Source organism: Leptosomus discolor, chromosome 5, assembly GCF_034619465.1.
Source record: "Leptosomus discolor isolate bLepDis1 chromosome 5, bLepDis1.hap2, whole genome shotgun sequence".
Taxonomy (NCBI): Eukaryota; Metazoa; Chordata; class Aves; order Leptosomiformes; family Leptosomidae; genus Leptosomus; species Leptosomus discolor.
In genome coordinates this window covers 10,148,768-10,165,178 of record NC_141395.1, presented here as the reverse complement: position 1 = coordinate 10,165,178, position 16,411 = coordinate 10,148,768, and the positions used below count along the sequence as shown (strand labels likewise).

At 39.1% G+C, this 16,411-nt stretch overlaps 1 protein-coding gene across 1 annotated transcript in view; it reads left to right on the top strand.

The window, feature by feature from the left end:
* CCDC93 (CCC complex scaffolding subunit CCDC93) overlaps window positions 1-16,411 on the top strand; it is a 49,452-nt gene that overhangs the window by 25,435 nt on the left and 7,606 nt on the right. Inside the window, exons 12-19 of the mRNA XM_086465646.1 lie at window positions 4,104-4,220; window positions 6,145-6,207; window positions 6,415-6,488; window positions 7,028-7,109; window positions 8,421-8,492; window positions 9,567-9,638; window positions 9,896-10,004; window positions 12,499-12,581. Coding sequence (XP_086321772.1) covers window positions 4,104-4,220; window positions 6,145-6,207; window positions 6,415-6,488; window positions 7,028-7,109; window positions 8,421-8,492; window positions 9,567-9,638; window positions 9,896-10,004; window positions 12,499-12,581 — 672 coding nt within the window. The remainder of the gene's footprint in view (window positions 1-4,103; window positions 4,221-6,144; window positions 6,208-6,414; window positions 6,489-7,027; window positions 7,110-8,420; window positions 8,493-9,566; window positions 9,639-9,895; window positions 10,005-12,498; window positions 12,582-16,411) is intronic.

Genomic DNA, 16,411 nt, shown 5'->3' with positions numbered 1-16,411 from the left:
CTAGTTTTGAATCCAGTACCATCAAAACCAAACCTTTGTTGCTTTTAGAAGTCATGGCAATTAAATGCACATATTCGCTCCATTTATTATGTTCAACTGTGATTGTTTTTACAGTAATGTGAAAAGAAAATCTGGCTCGTCAAGCAATTAATACCTGCAATACATCACTGCCAGATATGAGTTATAGGTCGCTCTTATTTGTCCAATAGTCTTCTCATATTTCTTCCTTTTTGTTGACACGTATGAGGTATGGGGCTTTCCCATTTGGGAGATAAATCCTATAACTCAACAGAGTCTATAGCAAATTCTTGGCCTTTCTTTATTATAAAGGATTGCAAGAACAGAAGCCCAAGGGTCATATTTCAATGTTACGTTTCTTCTGTTCTGAGAGAAGGCAGCAGGACCTTGACTATTGTAGTAGAACAGTGATTAATACTCTGGAAAGTAAGAACTGATTGGAGTCAAACGAAAACCACATCACTTTTCAAATCTATTGGATGTGACCAAAACCCCTCTCTGTGTGTGCGTACGTGCACCAGGAAAAGAGAATTAAGGATGTTATCAAACAGTTTATTGAAGCATCAGCAATGTTTGGATATAGTTCTAATAGTTTTAACCCCTTGTAACTATACATTGTCTGAAGAACACAGCAGAGCTTATTTGTCTACCAGGTTCTTACCAGAATCCGCTGGCCCAGTGAAGATAGGTGGCAAACAAAACTCTAGAGCTGAGTTGTCGTGTGCCAGGACCTTTCTTACAAGATGGCATTTTTGCAGAAGATCAATGCATACAGTTTTCTGCATTTGTCCCTCCTTTCTGCTGCTGTGTTAACTTGCTAACCAAACTGGAGGGAAGAGTCTAGTGTCATTCCTCACTTTCTAAAAATCCTGGCAGAAAATTATTAACGTGGCTTTTATCTGTCTATTCATCACCAGCTTTCTAAGGCCAATTATTCAAAGTAGCTTTGATTTTTACTGTGTTAAAAGGATTCTTTCTCTGAGAATTCACAAGTATAGTCATATGTAACAAGTGGTTTTGCTAGGAGTGGAATAGGAGGAAAAGCTTGTCCCCTGGTAAACTGGAAGAATGACTACGACTAGAGAAGTGCTGTCTCAAAACTACCCCCTTCAAAAGTGCCTGAAGGAGAATCCTCTTCAACAGCTTTAAATGCTGTTGGCAAGTTGCTTATATCTTGAGAAGCTGACTCAATATTTTTGGACTTCTAGAATCCTGTATCGGAGATTACTATGCACCTTACACAGCCAGTTTCAGCCATTTAGTGTGGTTAGGGGTTGTTGTTCAAGGGAGATACAAGATTGGATATTTTTGTATTTTTTGGTTTGAGGAAGCCCTCAAAGATGAAGTGAGATGCAGTGATTTTTATCTTTGGGTTCCCAAGCCTCAGGAAAGTGTCAAGGAGAAATGACAGCAAATTACATTGACATGACTGCTAAAGATCTATGTGTAACTTGACTAAAAACAGATTTGAACTGTTGCGGGGCTGGAGACTGTGTTTTGTGGTGTTTTGTTTTTTTTTCCCAGTGGGCTTCAGACAGTGGACTTCAAATTGAGGCAACTGTGATGGAGTTAGTCACAGATCTAAACCTCTGAGGTCTATTTGCTAGTAGGAGATGACTGAACATGAAGAGATAAACAAAATTATTTACTGCTACAAAGTTTGTGGGGGTTTTATAGATTTTTTTATTTCCCCTAAGAATGTGAAGTTCTGTAGAGTAGTGATTGAATTCTGTAGTCATTGGAAAGTTTATAGGTGTGTGAGAGAATCTCGTTACAAGAATAACATTAATTGCATGTATTTTCTTCCTCCTTCCCGTGGAAAACTTCTACATGTGAACAGTGGGAGGCAGGCTCTTAGGGTCTAGAACTAGCCATTTATTTTGGCTAGCGGTTTTTGAGCTGTTGTAGATTAATTAAATAACCTGATGCGTAATTAATATGGCATTTTAACTTAACAAATTCTGCCTAGAAAATGAGGCTACTAACACTTCTTGTTTAACTTGTTTATTTGAATTGGGTAAAAACTTTTAGGGCAGTTGAGCAGCTGCAGAGAACGAGGAAGAATGCAGAAGTGAGTCCACACCTGTCAGTGGTGGGGGTAACGTGTGTTAACAGAAGAGTTGAAGGATGTACCCACATATCCCTTTTTGTCACGTGTAATTGAACCTCGTGTTTTGAGATAGAGTAGCAAATTCGTAATCTTAAAGAGTCAGAGACACTGGTGCTCAGATACAGCTTTCTTGAACAACAACAGTGTCAAAAGCACAAGTAGCTTCTATAACTTGTGCTTTCTTCCTTCTCCACAAATTGGAACCCAATTCCTCAGTACCTTTAAAGCTGCCGTGTTGCTGCAGAGCAGATCCTTAGCCCACCTGGACGGCACGAGGCTTAACCCTGGCTTTTTCATTTGCAGATCAGAAGGATTTTAGTGCCGAAACCACTGTATGATAGTGATGGTTATTTCCCACTTTCAAAAAGCAAGCTTTAACAGTCTGCTTCTTGAGGCATGACCTTTTCTTTGTGCCAAAGGTGTACTGTATCGACTTGTACTATTTTAGCAAGATCAGTCTCAGACTTGTTTAGTTCATGTTTTTTTCTCTTGCATTTCCAGTTATCTTGATTTGCATGTTATGCATATTAGACTCTGGTGAGAAGGATGATGTCTTAGAATGCATGACATGATGAGGAATGTGATTTGGCTAAATAATGAGAGGAATAAGTAAATCTGAGTGTGTATTTGGTGAAGAGTTGAGTGTTATACAGGTGTTGCTTACAGGCATTTTTCCTTTTCTAGCAAACAGAAAGAAACTACATGAATTCTTGGGTTAAGATGTCAGAATTGGTCTTTTCTTGCTGTGGATGTACAAGTAAAACAAATCATTAAGCTGCTCTTCAATATAAATAACAGAAAATGGAGACGAGGAAGACAGGTTTTGCCTTGTATTTTCACTTAAAATTAAGCTGTTAATGAACAACTGCTTACCCATCTGCCTAGAGTGGATACCAGGAGCAAACTGGAGTGTTTCATACTTCTTGTAACATTTTTGTTGATTATGCATTGTAGTGGTTGTCAACATTTGGTAATTATTCAAAAACCACTTAGTATTGAAGTCTTTGACAGACTCTGCAAATTAGCACCTGAAGTACTTGAAAATTAACTGTTTTTCTATGAAACACTGGAAAATGGATTAACTAGTAAAAAAAGTCTGAGAGCATGAAGTAAATTACCAAAACAGATGGATGTAAGTATTAAAGTGAGGACTTTCAAAACGTGCAAATAATCACTTGGACATCTAGCTGTCAGTGATTTATAACCATTCTTTTGTCTACTGCAAATATACAATTTCTGTTATAAATGTTATTCCTGGTAAAGAATGTTTCTGGCAGCTTTGCTTTCACAATTCAGAGAGAACAGGAGACTGGATCCAGATTGCTGTCTTCATTATGTATTTATGAGACACTTTCTTGGCAATGCATGCTGGATTGAGTAGTTTTCAAAGACTGGTGTCCATAGTACATAGGCACACACAAAAAAAACGCTTAGAGTGGTAAATGTATCTACCACACGGAGTATGTCATTGTCATTCAGCATAAGGGTGCATGCAAGCCAGTAATTCAGACTCTAAGTACTCAATTGTTCAAGGCTTTTGAAGGTTCTGGGTCTATTTCTTGTGGTATGGAGCATCTCTGATTCAACACGTTCCGTAAATAGCACTGCCTAAGGCGGTTTTTAGTGTGGTTGTATTTTTTCCATTTAAGACTTCTACCAGGTTTAACTGTAATGCTGATGCAAAAAATCATTTATTTGTTCTGGTATACTGTAGTATTTTCCACCCGTCCCAGGGCACCTGACTTTATTTCTAGCGTACTTTACCTGTTATCTTTGGGATAGAATTCATTTGTTCAGCTGCTTCCTTATCTTGATGCGAGATAAATCGGTAAGTCATTCCTTCTGTTACATGGTGGGACACAGGTCTTGATAAGGAATATCACAGCTGTGTCTCGCTTTGGCATTTCCTGAGCTGTCAAAGAAGCAAAAAGTAATGGCATGAGGACCAACAGGCTGGTGTTACTGTTTATTTTAGCAATCTGAGCTTTCCGCTGAGGAGCGACCAGAGCGGCTTGGAGCTGCCCAACAACATAGAAGGAAGGTGGCATCTCTGAATAAGCAGGTTTTGCAAAAAACCAAACTCCTGGAAGAGGTAGGTGTTGTGTGTGTAATAAAGAAGAAAACATTGATAAATGTGGTTGATCACAAAGTTTTTGCCATCCAGAAAAGATTTGCAAGCTATCTTCTGCACCAGCAATTTGTCATGCTGAACATTCATTTCAGCATCTCTGAATGTCGTGCTTGCACATTTGTTACTAAGACAATGTGGCTGGTTTTGTATTAAAAAATTGTGTAGCCCTGTCTGAGGAGCAGGCTAGCTAATCAAACGTGCTTTTCCTTGGTTTTTTTGCATACTTCTCTTGAAGAAGAACAGAGAGAGTACCTCCATTTGACTTGTTAGCTACAGAGTTGAATGGGCTGGTTTCAGTTTCATGAAACAATTTAGGAAGTTATCTATGCTGCAAATGACTTTTTATCACTTTCTGTCCTTTATATGAGCCAGCTTGTCTCACTGACAAGTATTTTGCTTGTCTGTTTGTTTGGTTTTTTGGGGTTTTTTTGCAGTCAGTGCTTGGTTCACATCTTCACATTTGTTTTAGGGAGGAAAGGCTCTTGAATTTGTGATTGGTGTTCTGTTCATGTCTAGAAGTAAGAGCAAGAACCACCGTTCCTGTATTTCAGCGTACTTACACTATTGCCATTAAACCAAGAAAAGTGTGAGTGGGAAAGCCGTGCCATTAGTGAAATGCTGGTTTTAATTACGCATGCTGCTGGGACCAGCACCATGCATCTTTAGCTTGCAGAATCTGATGAAAACACATTGCATCAAGAGTCAGTAGTTGGAAGAGGTTGCCAAAAAAACAAATAGTAGTTGAGGAAAGACTGTTGCTGTTGCGGATGACTTCTGTGTTTGATACTCTGTCAAGTACAGCGCTGCTCCAGCAGCCTTCATCTGGATTTTTTGTTTTGTTTTGCTCTGCTCTTGTCAGTAGCATCTTAATTCCTTACATTTTAACCAGTTTTACCTATGAAATGTTGGGGGTATGGGGTTCCAAAAGATAGGTGTCTGTATGGCACATTTTATGAGACAGTGTTTTGTTCAGTCTTGGAAACAACAGACTTAAAAGGATGGTAGCTTTGAAAGCCTTGCCTACTATGGTATAACTATGGGAGCACTAGATTTTAAACCTTCCTGCTCGGCTTATTAGACCTGACTTTATTTATTTTGAAAATGAGAAAAAAATAGTCTCAAACAGTGCAATATTTTATTTAAAGGTTATTTATCTCTTCAAAACTTAAATCTCCTTTCAGTAAAGCATATGCTGTGAACCATTTTTTTGAAGTCTCTGACTAGCATTGAAGTAACATTAAGTTTAAATAACGCTATAGAAATAAAGCTTATGCACAAAAAAATGGAAAGACCAATTGACTGTTCTGTTCTTTGTTTCTCCCTTCTTTTTTTCCAAGTTTAATAAAAAGCTTTATGAAGAACCAGTGCAGGTTCTTCTTAAATTATTGTGCACAAAAAAAACTTTCAAAGGGTGGAGTATGGCAGTGTTTTAACTGGTAAATATTAGAATGCATTTCCTTCGGAACATGCTGAACTAGTTTCATTCTTAAACTGATGCATTTCAGTTTGCGTTGCCCTCTGGCATGCCCCATCTGTTAAAGACAGCATTTTTTCATAGTCAATAACACTACAATTATTTAGTAGAGGCTCTATCCAATAAATTACCATTCTGTTGGCACCCATTTTGTAAAAGCTGCCATTCATTCTAGGACCTAATACATCTAGAAGGTCAGGTGGAAAATGTTTGCTGTCATTAATTAAATATTCAATCAGAATTCTTGCAATCAAATGTTCTCAGAGTAGATGACAAGAAAAGACAGTGTTTGTGACAGTTGGCCTATTTAATAGATACCCATTATTAACAGCTCAAATATCGCTATTCTCCATTACAGGTGTAATTAGCGTGAATATAGAATCAAACTCTTTTCTTTCTCTTTCATGATAGTTGCAAGCTAAATGTACTGATCTGCAGGCAAAATGTACCGAAGCAAAAAAGACGTTAACAGAGGTAATCTTTCTGCCCCCGCTGCCCCCCCCCCCCCCCCCGTACTGGTTCTAGCTGAATCATTTTTGAGAAGTTCTGTGTGTAGAGGGATGTATGAAATGGTGAAGGTGCTTGACCACTCGTTGATCCCATGGTGTGGGAAAGCTAACTACCATGAAAAATTTTACGTGTGGAAGTGTATTTCAACTTATTATTAATTGCAACCCTTAGGTAAAGAGTTACAGTGAAAAGTTGGACAAGGAATTGGCAGCCTTAGAAACAATAGAATCCCAAGCAGATTCTAGGTAAGTTTCTTCCTTTGTGACCTTTGAAATCCTGAAAAACGATGCTTTTGAAATGAATCATTAGATATCTCTTGCTTTGTCAACCTAAACAAATAACTAAAATTTAAAAATTAAATAATTCTCCAGCTCGCTTTCCAAAGACAGGAAAATATTACCATAGTATTCAGTCAGAATGAAAAGTGCCAATCTGTAGTTGAAAATAATTGCAGATGTTTAAAGGAGACGCATTTGACAAGTAGGTGAGGCCTTCCTGATTATTTCCTTCATATTTGAAGCCTTCATCTCACATAAATTAAATAGGACTCTCTCTCAAAACTTCCACAGTAATGAGGTCAGAAAATAGCCATCAAGATACTCAGTGTAGTACTAAATTTTTATTTTTATCTTGGTATATCAGTGGTGATATTTGGGTTTTTAATTTACACAGATTTTATTGGGAATTTATTTAGAACTAAGCTTGTTCTAACCTCTTTTAGTTCTCCATCTATTTAAATTAGAAAGTAAAAATCTAATGTGGTTTACTGGATCTTCAAATTTAGCGTATTACAGAGTCTGCGAGCACTGGTGGCCATGAATGAAAACCTGAAAAGCCAGGAGCAAGAGTTCAAAGCACATTGTAGGGTAAGTTTTAGTTTCTTATCTAAGGATTCGTTTAAAAATTGGTAAATAAGCATTATATTTCTTCCTGATCTGTTGTCGCTTTGTGTGTCCCTGTCTGTCATCTGTCCCCCTTCCCCTTCCATTTATGGGTATTTCCAGGTTTATATTGAACATTGCCACCGGTTTGATTTGTGGCAGAATTATGTTGCCCAGTTCTGCAGTGTGTCATATCTGCAACAAGGCTGATGATTGAGAAGGTTGGAACTGGGTTAACGAGAAGGACTTACCCCCTGCCCTGGGGCAGGGAGGTGTGAGGAAGGCTGCCAAGGGGTCTGAATTAGTGTCCCCTTCAATGTTCTGGTGTTCCATGGAGCTCTTTGGTGCAGGGCAGTTCCCAGACATGCAGTGCCCGATCAGCCTTGCACTGCTCACAGCGGCGGCTCTTCTCATTCCCGTTACCTTTCTGCTGAGAGCAACGTGGGGTGGGTTGACAGGGAGCACCAAAATGGAACTTGGAGATCGGGCTGTACTAGATACCCGCCCGTGCTGCTCGCAGCCTGGACTGGATCATCTCTTCTTGGGTGATGCAGCCCCCAGTGACCTGAGGAGGGGTACAGCGCCAAAGAGGAGGGCTTTGTGAAGGCCCCCAGCCTCGGAGCAACCCACCAAAACAGACAAGACTGAGATGGAAGCTATCGCAGTTCTCGGAGCATGTTTCAGTTTTACTGCTTAATTGCTGTGTTTGGCTGTCCTGTTGGCTGCTGGGTTTATGGACTGCCTAGAAATATGATCAGAGAGAATTGTTTTCATTTATTGCTGTTTAAACAGTGGTGGATGGGATTTAATAGAAAGAAAAGAAGTAAAAATAAATAGTGCCCTGAGGCATAGACTGAGCATAGGAACTTCATTTCCCCGTACATACTCCTTTGGAAAGCTCTAAAGGATTGTAATGGAAACAACCTTGCAAGTAACTTCAGGGTCATTCATTTTGACAAGTGCTGTACTTTGCGGTCCCCTGTTGTGCTGTTGCTGTTGTAATATTCCTTTGCTTCCTCAGTTTCATTTTGTGTTGCTCATTAGTTGTCTTAGCTGGGTCTAGTGTATTTGCAAGAAAGAATTAAATCTGTTCCTCTGCTTGATAAAAGCAGACGGATTCATGCAGTGAGTAATAATGGATGCCTTACCCTTAAGCAGGGAATGCTGTTTCATCTTACAAATTTAAAGTGTGGGGTCAGCTCCACAATTTTGTTAGAGGTGTGTGTTGTCAAGCTCCTTGCTCTCCTGTGTTAAGAGGAGTTAAAAGTAACATGTTTTTGTTTGTTTGTTTTAAAGGAAGAAATGGAGAGACTTCAACAAAATATTGAGAATTTGAAAGCGGAGGCAGCGGAAAATGGGGAGGAACAGGTAAAGCAAATGTCAACAAGTTTTTATTTTCATTTTGTGTTTTAAAATGTTGGTTTATGTCCTTCTTACTTTTGGGACATTCTCGTAAGCCTTGAAGTATGTATTGCAGTCTCTGGAAAATTCTGTTCCCCACTGGTAAAGCCCCAGTTCAGCTAATACTCATGGAAATACAGTAGGCTGAAAACAGCTGTAGCGTTCTTCGTTGGTCTTGCAGAATCCATGGGGCTAACTCCTAGATGCTTTTGTACCTTTTACGTCTGTCTTTGTAGCACCAGAGAAGAATCTGTGGATGTTGTGTTAAGAGCAGTGTATACCTCTGACAAAAACAAGTCTTCTTCAGAAAGCATGTTCGTATTTTTTCTTAAAAGTGGGTTTAGTTGACGGTTTCAGTGGCTCAGTACCTTGCGTGCTGTGAGCAGCTGTCAGAAGTTAGGCTTTAACGCAGGTGCGTCCAGACTGATGGCAATGAATAATGAATGAACAGAAAAGGAAAAGCTTGAATTACTTGTATTTTCAGCAGGTAAACATTTGATACGTTTACGCCTCTGAAATGAGGTAGATGACAGGTTCCATGATGCTGCTGTCCGTCTGAACACAGCATAAAAAATTAAAATGTAAACTTAAATTTTTAAACAAGAAAAAATTATCTTCAAGTCCACAATCCAGGAAATCTGGAGTCCCTGTCAGAGGGTTTGTGTTCTGTCCTGGGCCATGCTTGTCCTTAACCCTGCCACTGGATCAAAGTATAAACATTCAGACAAGGAGTACAGACTCTCTTCTGATACATACCTTGATTTGAAGTGTGAGTGTTGTAAAGTGGTGGAAAAACTGTTGACAAATCTTAAAATAACAAAGGCTTAAAAGCTAGCAAAATGCACTTGTTTACAGTAAGGTTTTTAATGCAGATTGTGAATCGTTGTTAAAAAAAAAAAACAAAACAGAAATGGTGTTACTGTGGGAGCCATTAAATGGGAGATGTACAGACTGGGTTTGTTTTCTATATTTGTCTATTTTTGCACTGCAGCTCTCGTTTGCTACTGTAATACACATTTGGTTTGGGTTCTCAAATTCTAGGAGCCGAATAAGATCATAGAACAGCAGTACAAAACTGAGAAAGATAAACTTCAAAAGATCCGGCTGTTATTGGTGAGTAACTCTGTAAATTTACTTGTTGACATTTTTCTTACCTTGTAATGTCTAATACTTCTTTTTGTTGTTCTAATTTTAAGAAGTTTTTTTTTCTGTCAGAAATCAATTACAAAAAAATTGAGCCTCAGCCAAAGGTTTTCTTTTTTTTTTTAAATTAATCATTTAGTAACAAAATATTACTGGGGGGGTTTCATCCATTTTAAGAAGAGAACAAGAAGAGGCTTTGTTTTCTCCCCTCCTAACTTTCTATTCAGGCACGAAGAAACAGAGAAATAGCCATTTTACAACGCAAGATTGATGAAGTACCCAGCCGAGCTGAGCTAACACAGTATCAGAAGAGATTTATTGAACTTTACAGTCAGGGTATGTATATCAAGCAGGAAGCCCTGAAAGGAGGGCAGTTGCATTTTAAGCGTATGGCATGTAACAACAGCGCTCGCTAATTCTGTGGTATTTTAAGGGTCTCTTGGCATTCATGTTATACACCGTATTTTCAAGGTTTATAAGCTGGCTATAAGCATTTTCCTGGGGGTGAAATTTGATGCACAAGATCTCTGGAGTAAACTGTCTGCCACAGGTTCGGTCATTTAGGTCAAGGACCAGTGTGTTTACAAAGTCCTTAATTCACCATTTACAAATAAGGTTGCTGTAAGTTTGAATTGTGTTTAATGAATTGCTCTCAACATTAGATTGCTTTCATTGTTCTCATTGATGTGAGGTATCTGGTTCTGAACCAACCAATGTCAAGAACTACAAAGTAAAGGCAATTTCTCGAAGGGATTGTTTTCTTTCATTTTTGATTTATAAATATCTTGGTAGGATCAGAGCACAAATTGTCTTTATCTCTTTTTTTTTTTTTTTTTTTAATAAGAAGATATAAAATGGGGAAATGTGCTCAGTTGTTTTTGGATAGGTATGTGTTTGCTGTGTGTGTATGGTGTGGAGCATGCACACTGAATACAATTTTAAAGTTGTTCCATTAAACTGATAACAGACCAGTATACTTATGGTGTATATTTAATGTAGCTTGTGTTTTAGCATAAGCTAAAGTTTCTACCAAGAAGAACTAGTTAATGTTTTAAAGATACTCTGCATTTATTAAATGCATATGCAAACCAAGCTCTTGAAGGTTAGGAAGTTCTAAAATTGTGGTCTAACTTTGATTCAAATCCCTTGCCCTGATGAGGCATCTCTAGTGACAAAAGAGTTGTGTGCAGTCTTCCAAGTGTGTTGTGTGCCTCCAGGCATGAAATAGCTGTACTTCTTTAGCGAGCACAGATCCAGTACTTCCTTCCCACCGCTTTGCCTCTGAGTTGGTATGTGGAATCCACTCATAAAAGATCTGTGACTACCAGAGCTGCTGCTGCAAGAAAGGGAAGAGCTGCATGAAGGAAATGGTTTGGGAAAGGCCTCTTCCATTTGGCAGCAGTCCTGCAAAAACCAAGCTCATTACACCTGAAGTAAACTCTTGGTGATCCGTGGGTTCGTGCAGCTTTTTAAGAAACAGCCTGATTTCAGCATTTGGCAAATCTTCGTGGAACATGCTGAACAGCCCTTACTAATTTGTCAACCTATCCCAGGCTTTCCTGAATTCCTCGGTGCTTTCAGGCTCCCAGTACTCAGTGTGTTTCTGGAGGCTACAGCATGTGCAGAACATGTGTCACAGTTGTTGAGAAAGCTCTATGGTCCCGAACATCTTGCTACTGCAGAAGTAGCCACTGCTGGATTTAGTCACCAAAACATTCAGCTTTGAGCTCTGGGTTGCTGTTGGGCTCCAGCTGGAGGAGAGAATTGTACAAATGAAAAGTTGGAATTTCTTTTAAAATTTGGATGTTCAGTGACGACGTGATGTGGGAGGGAGGTCGTGTTGTCTGTAAATGGTTCCATTCAAAAGTTCAGTCCAGTGTATCAGTTCAGTAAAGGTCTACTTTAAAGATGGCGACTCGTTAGCCTTTAGAGTTTAATGTAATGAGCATGATTTTACTCAGGTTTATCTTCTTTAACCTGTATGTTTTTTCCAGGTTCAGGATTCTGGACAGATCTTAATATAGTAACCATAGTAATTTTTGCCAACGGGCCTTCTCTGTTGATCTCTTTCCTTGGGAATCGCCAATACCTTGGGTTTCCTTAGGCATTGAAGAACTAACGAATAGACGAATGCTTAGCAGATTTGAGTGGCAGTCATCATGTTGTAGGCCCAAAGGGAATGCATGTCTGAGCCTTACCTTCCCCACCAAGCTATGACCAACATCTGCTGTGATCACCTAAACGAGAAAGTATTATTTGAAAAGAAAGTATTATTTAATTCTATCAGCATGAATAGACTGTAAGAAGATAAAAAGGTTTCAAAACAACAGTAAAAGCTTTCTCGGGCCTCTTGCACATGTGTAGCTTGAAATACGTAGGATAATGCACTTGTTTCCCACAGAATACTATCAGATTATCTGTTTCCTCTGTGTCCCTGCCAAGCCTGTGCCTCTCCGCCCCCATGGGCAAGCTATGCGGGGGCAACTGTCAGCAGTACAGCAGCCTGTAGGGTGTAAGGGTAAAGCTTACGACGGCAGGATGAGCAGACAGTGGTAAGGAAGCGCAGCTGATAGTGCAAATGTGTGTTCGCCTAAAGGACTGTCAGCAGTTGAGGCTTAATTTGGACACTGAGCTGTGTTTCTCAGAAAATCTGATAGCTGCAAACCCTGCTGGAGATTTACATGCAGAGGGAATATCCTTCCAGAATGTATTAAAGGGTGCGTTCCATTATTGATAGTGGAAAGTATATTATATAATGCCTACAAGTATTTTTACAGATTCCATTTCACCTCATGCTCTTTTGTTATTCTACCCTTTTTTTTGTTTGCAGTCTCAGCAACTCACAAAGAAACGAAGCAGTTCTTTACTCTTTATAATACACTGGATGATAAGAAAGTATATTTGGAAAAGGAGGTAAGAAAGTGTTATCACTGTTTTCTAAATATTCAGTCTGCGGAGGAGATAAAGAGTTTTTACTTGGATTTCACCATATTCAGTTGTGTCAGAGCAGAGTTAACAGTCTTTGTAACTAAAAAAGAAACTCTTACGATTCGCAAGAGTATTGCCAATGTTGATGGGGAAATGGTCTGTGTTGTGAAAGAAGTGCTCTTAGTACAGCGTGTTTAAACTACTCGCTGTGCTCACAAAACATGAGTAACATTGGATTAGCAAATGTCCTGTCTTGGTATCGCAGGGCCGAATTGCCCTCTCTTCCTGTTTTCGGTCCGTGGCTTTCGTTATGAACCAATGCTACAGCCAGTAACTGTGGAGAGCAAATTCCAGCTGCTGTCAGCAACACCAGAGTTAGTTCTCAGGGTCTGAGCCTGCCTACGCTGAAGTTGCCGGTGATTTTACTGGATCAGGATCAGAAGAGTAGTTTTCGTGAAAGCGACTTGTTTTTTCCCTCCCCTCTCTCCCTACTATAGAGTTTGCCTCTTTCTTGGGGGTGACTTAATCAAGTGATTTACATTTTCTTTTTTTAATGACAAGCATGTGATTTCAGTGAAGATCGAGAAATAGGAGCAGTCAAGACTTCATGTATTTTAAAAGTAATGTCATAATTTTTATCATGTTTTGATACTGCAGGCTTCTCTGTTTATTCTAATAAGAACAGATTAGTTAGTTCTGCATTACTGAGATATATTTGTTTAGTTTGTGAGACAAGCAGTAGTCAAATGTCTGGCTGTGTAAAGACACTTTATCTCCAGTTTTGAAGATGATGAGCAACCATTTCCCTCCCTTAAGCAACTGGTTCAAATACATGTGCTAGATAGTTTCCAGTTCTTCAATTCGGAAAAGTCATTAATTTATGTGGCTTCTTTAGAGGGTGCATGATCCTGACAGTTGCTTACTGCAGGAATAGGTTTCAATACAGAAATATTCTTTAACAGTTAACCTGTGCTGCATGTACTATACCTGCGGTAAAACTGCGAGGAGAGCCAGTTGGGGAAGCGGGAGAAACTTTTGGCAAACAGCAGCCCTTCAGGACAGAATAGCGTTAGGCTTGTTCACTTTTACCCTTCCTGATTCTCCTACTTAGTTCTACAGTAACTGAGTACAGTTTACTTGCTGTCATTTGGTAACCTTAGGAAGTGCTCTACGTGAGTCTGCTGGAAAGCTCACTGATGTCCTGCTTCCGTGTAGAACTTACTCAGAGATACAATACCTTTTTCCTTTGGCAAACATGAAAGACTGGGCTGCTTACAGAGTTTTTGGAGACCAGGGTGATGAGAAAACCCCACAACCCAGAATACTGTTTTCACACTACCATTCTAAACTTTAACGTTCCCAGTTTACCCCGATAGAAGTATTTTAAGGCACGACTGCAGTGACAGGGTAGGTCTGTCACTTTCTTTTGCAGCGAAGTATTATACTGCTCTGTGAATGTTGTCAGAATCCAAGCTGCATTGCAGTAAATTTAACTTCTGTGACTAGGTGATTTAACAACAGATGTAAATAATACGTGTGCAGACATCTCAAGTTCTGCGCTGAATTGAGCCTTATGGCTTTTTCATTGATGTGTGTGTATACTTTTTTAATTTTTATTTTTTGAGTTAGGTCAGTGATCAGTACAAAGCAGGATCTACCAAAGTTTGACTTGTGGTGATGATTGTCGTGTGCTCTAGAAATACCTGATTTCTGGGACAGGTTTCAGTTTAGCATGAGACAATGATGTTTCTAAAAGTTATTGTACCTGATGGTCCTTAAGACCCTGAAATAAATTATCTTGGAATTAGCGGTGTAACTTACCTTTTCGTCTCCTGAAAACACCATTAAGGATTTTCCTTGAAAGTTTTTCAAACATCAACTTCTTGCAAACCAACAATGATGATACCATGGGATGTCAGTTCCGTATGGAATGTTCAGGAGCGTAAAAAGCTGTAAAACTGGCATCCCCGCACAGGAGCGGGTGGTCCAATGGCTGCCAGTGAACGCCTGACCCAAGTTTAAGAAGGTTATAACATGCTTTGTTTTTCTGGTCTTTCATTGGTTTTATTTTCTTATTCCAAATGGTGAAACACATTCATAATATGTAATACCACAGGTTGCAGATAACAATACACCAGATTTAAAATACCATGTTAAGAAGCAGCTGTAGAATTCATATTACTTGAACGTCTCCCCTAGCTTAGAGTTTAATACAGATATTTTATTTTTTTTAAGGACATGCCTGCAAATTTAAGAAGCATGCAGAGATTGTTTTAGAAATGGGCACATAAAAACCAGCCAACAGAATACAGAGCAGCATTTCATTGTTGTGTGAATTGGGAGTACTCTTGCCAATGTAAATCAATGCCTTTTTTGGGGGAGTGAGTGAGTGAGTTTGGGCTTTTTGAGTTCCAAGCTTCGCTTACACGGATATAATTTCAAAACACAAATAAATTGATCAAGAGTTTCTTTTAGCTTGATGTCAGTCACAAGAGAGAGGTCTGAATGTCTTCTGCTGCAGTCTTAGCTGTTAAATGTGTAACGGAGTTGAGGTTGCCTTGTGTTGCATTTAATATTAGAACCAAGGTTTCAGCAAGTAAATATTGTCTCGTAATGTACAAAACATGCCGTTGGCATCTGTGTCTCACAAAGATTTCTGGAATATGCTCGTGCTTTTTCATGTCTTTTTTTGTTTGTTTGTTTTTTGTTTTTTTTTCCCCTTTTCTCCTCCCCAAACCAACCCTTTCATAAAATACACTGAGCATAACTGCTTAGAATAACAAGAGCAGGAATCGTTATGCAGTGGAATTTTGGCTGTAAAGGTTGTCATTCTTACTTGAAAGGTGACTGTGAATTAATACTTTAATCATATTTTGTGAAAGATTCATTTTTTTTAAATGCTTTAAGACTAGTTTTTTCATAACGTCTTGGACCTTGGGGTTTATACACTGACTTTACTGTTTGTAATGTAACCCATCAGCGCTCTTACTACGCGCTAGTCGTGCAGCGTTACTTTGCATTACTTGAATGTTTTGCGGTATAAACTGTAACTACATTTTTAAATGCATGCTTATTGGGAATATCTTGAGGCAGGGATGTGGGCTTGGCAAATATCCATGAGTTGTGCAATAATTATTTCCTCTAAGTAGCAGGAATTCTGGAGTCTTTTCAGAATTTGGTTATTTGAATTTTTCAAAGTAAGGTCAGGAACAACTGCGGATTCTGCATGCTTGTGCTTCAGCTGTCTCCTTCAGATGGAAGATTTTAGATTTGGGGAGATCAGTTTTGCTTTCCATAGCAGTGAGGCAAGTGATTCTGTTTGCAGTGCTGGGTTGGTTTAGTACAGAACAGAACACTTTCAAGTATTCATCAAAAGGAGAAATTGCTTGGAAGGTTTAACCACAGGAGACTTGCAAGAAGTACTCAAAGCTGAGAGAGAGGATTGCATTAATTACTGCGTGGTGAATTTTAGGGATTTCAGTAATATGTAGAAAGCAAGGAAAAAATCAAAGGTAGGTATATAGAAAAAAATTCAATATATAGTTTAATTAGTTGGGGGAGTTTATATCAGGAGCAATAGAATATTCCTGTGATGCTGTTAGATTTCTTTCTGTCTTGATTCAGAGCAATGTCAGTATCTTACAAGAGCAGCCATGCATGTGAAATGCCATTCTGTGCTTTTCAGAAGTTCATCTTTTAGCAGCCTGTAAAATACACAGAAGCAAAGCGAGTAATGATGCGTGGCTGTTGGGAAACCTGTAACACTCATCTGCAGAGTGAAAGCAGTGCAGGAATTCACCCGCTGTTCCTGCGCT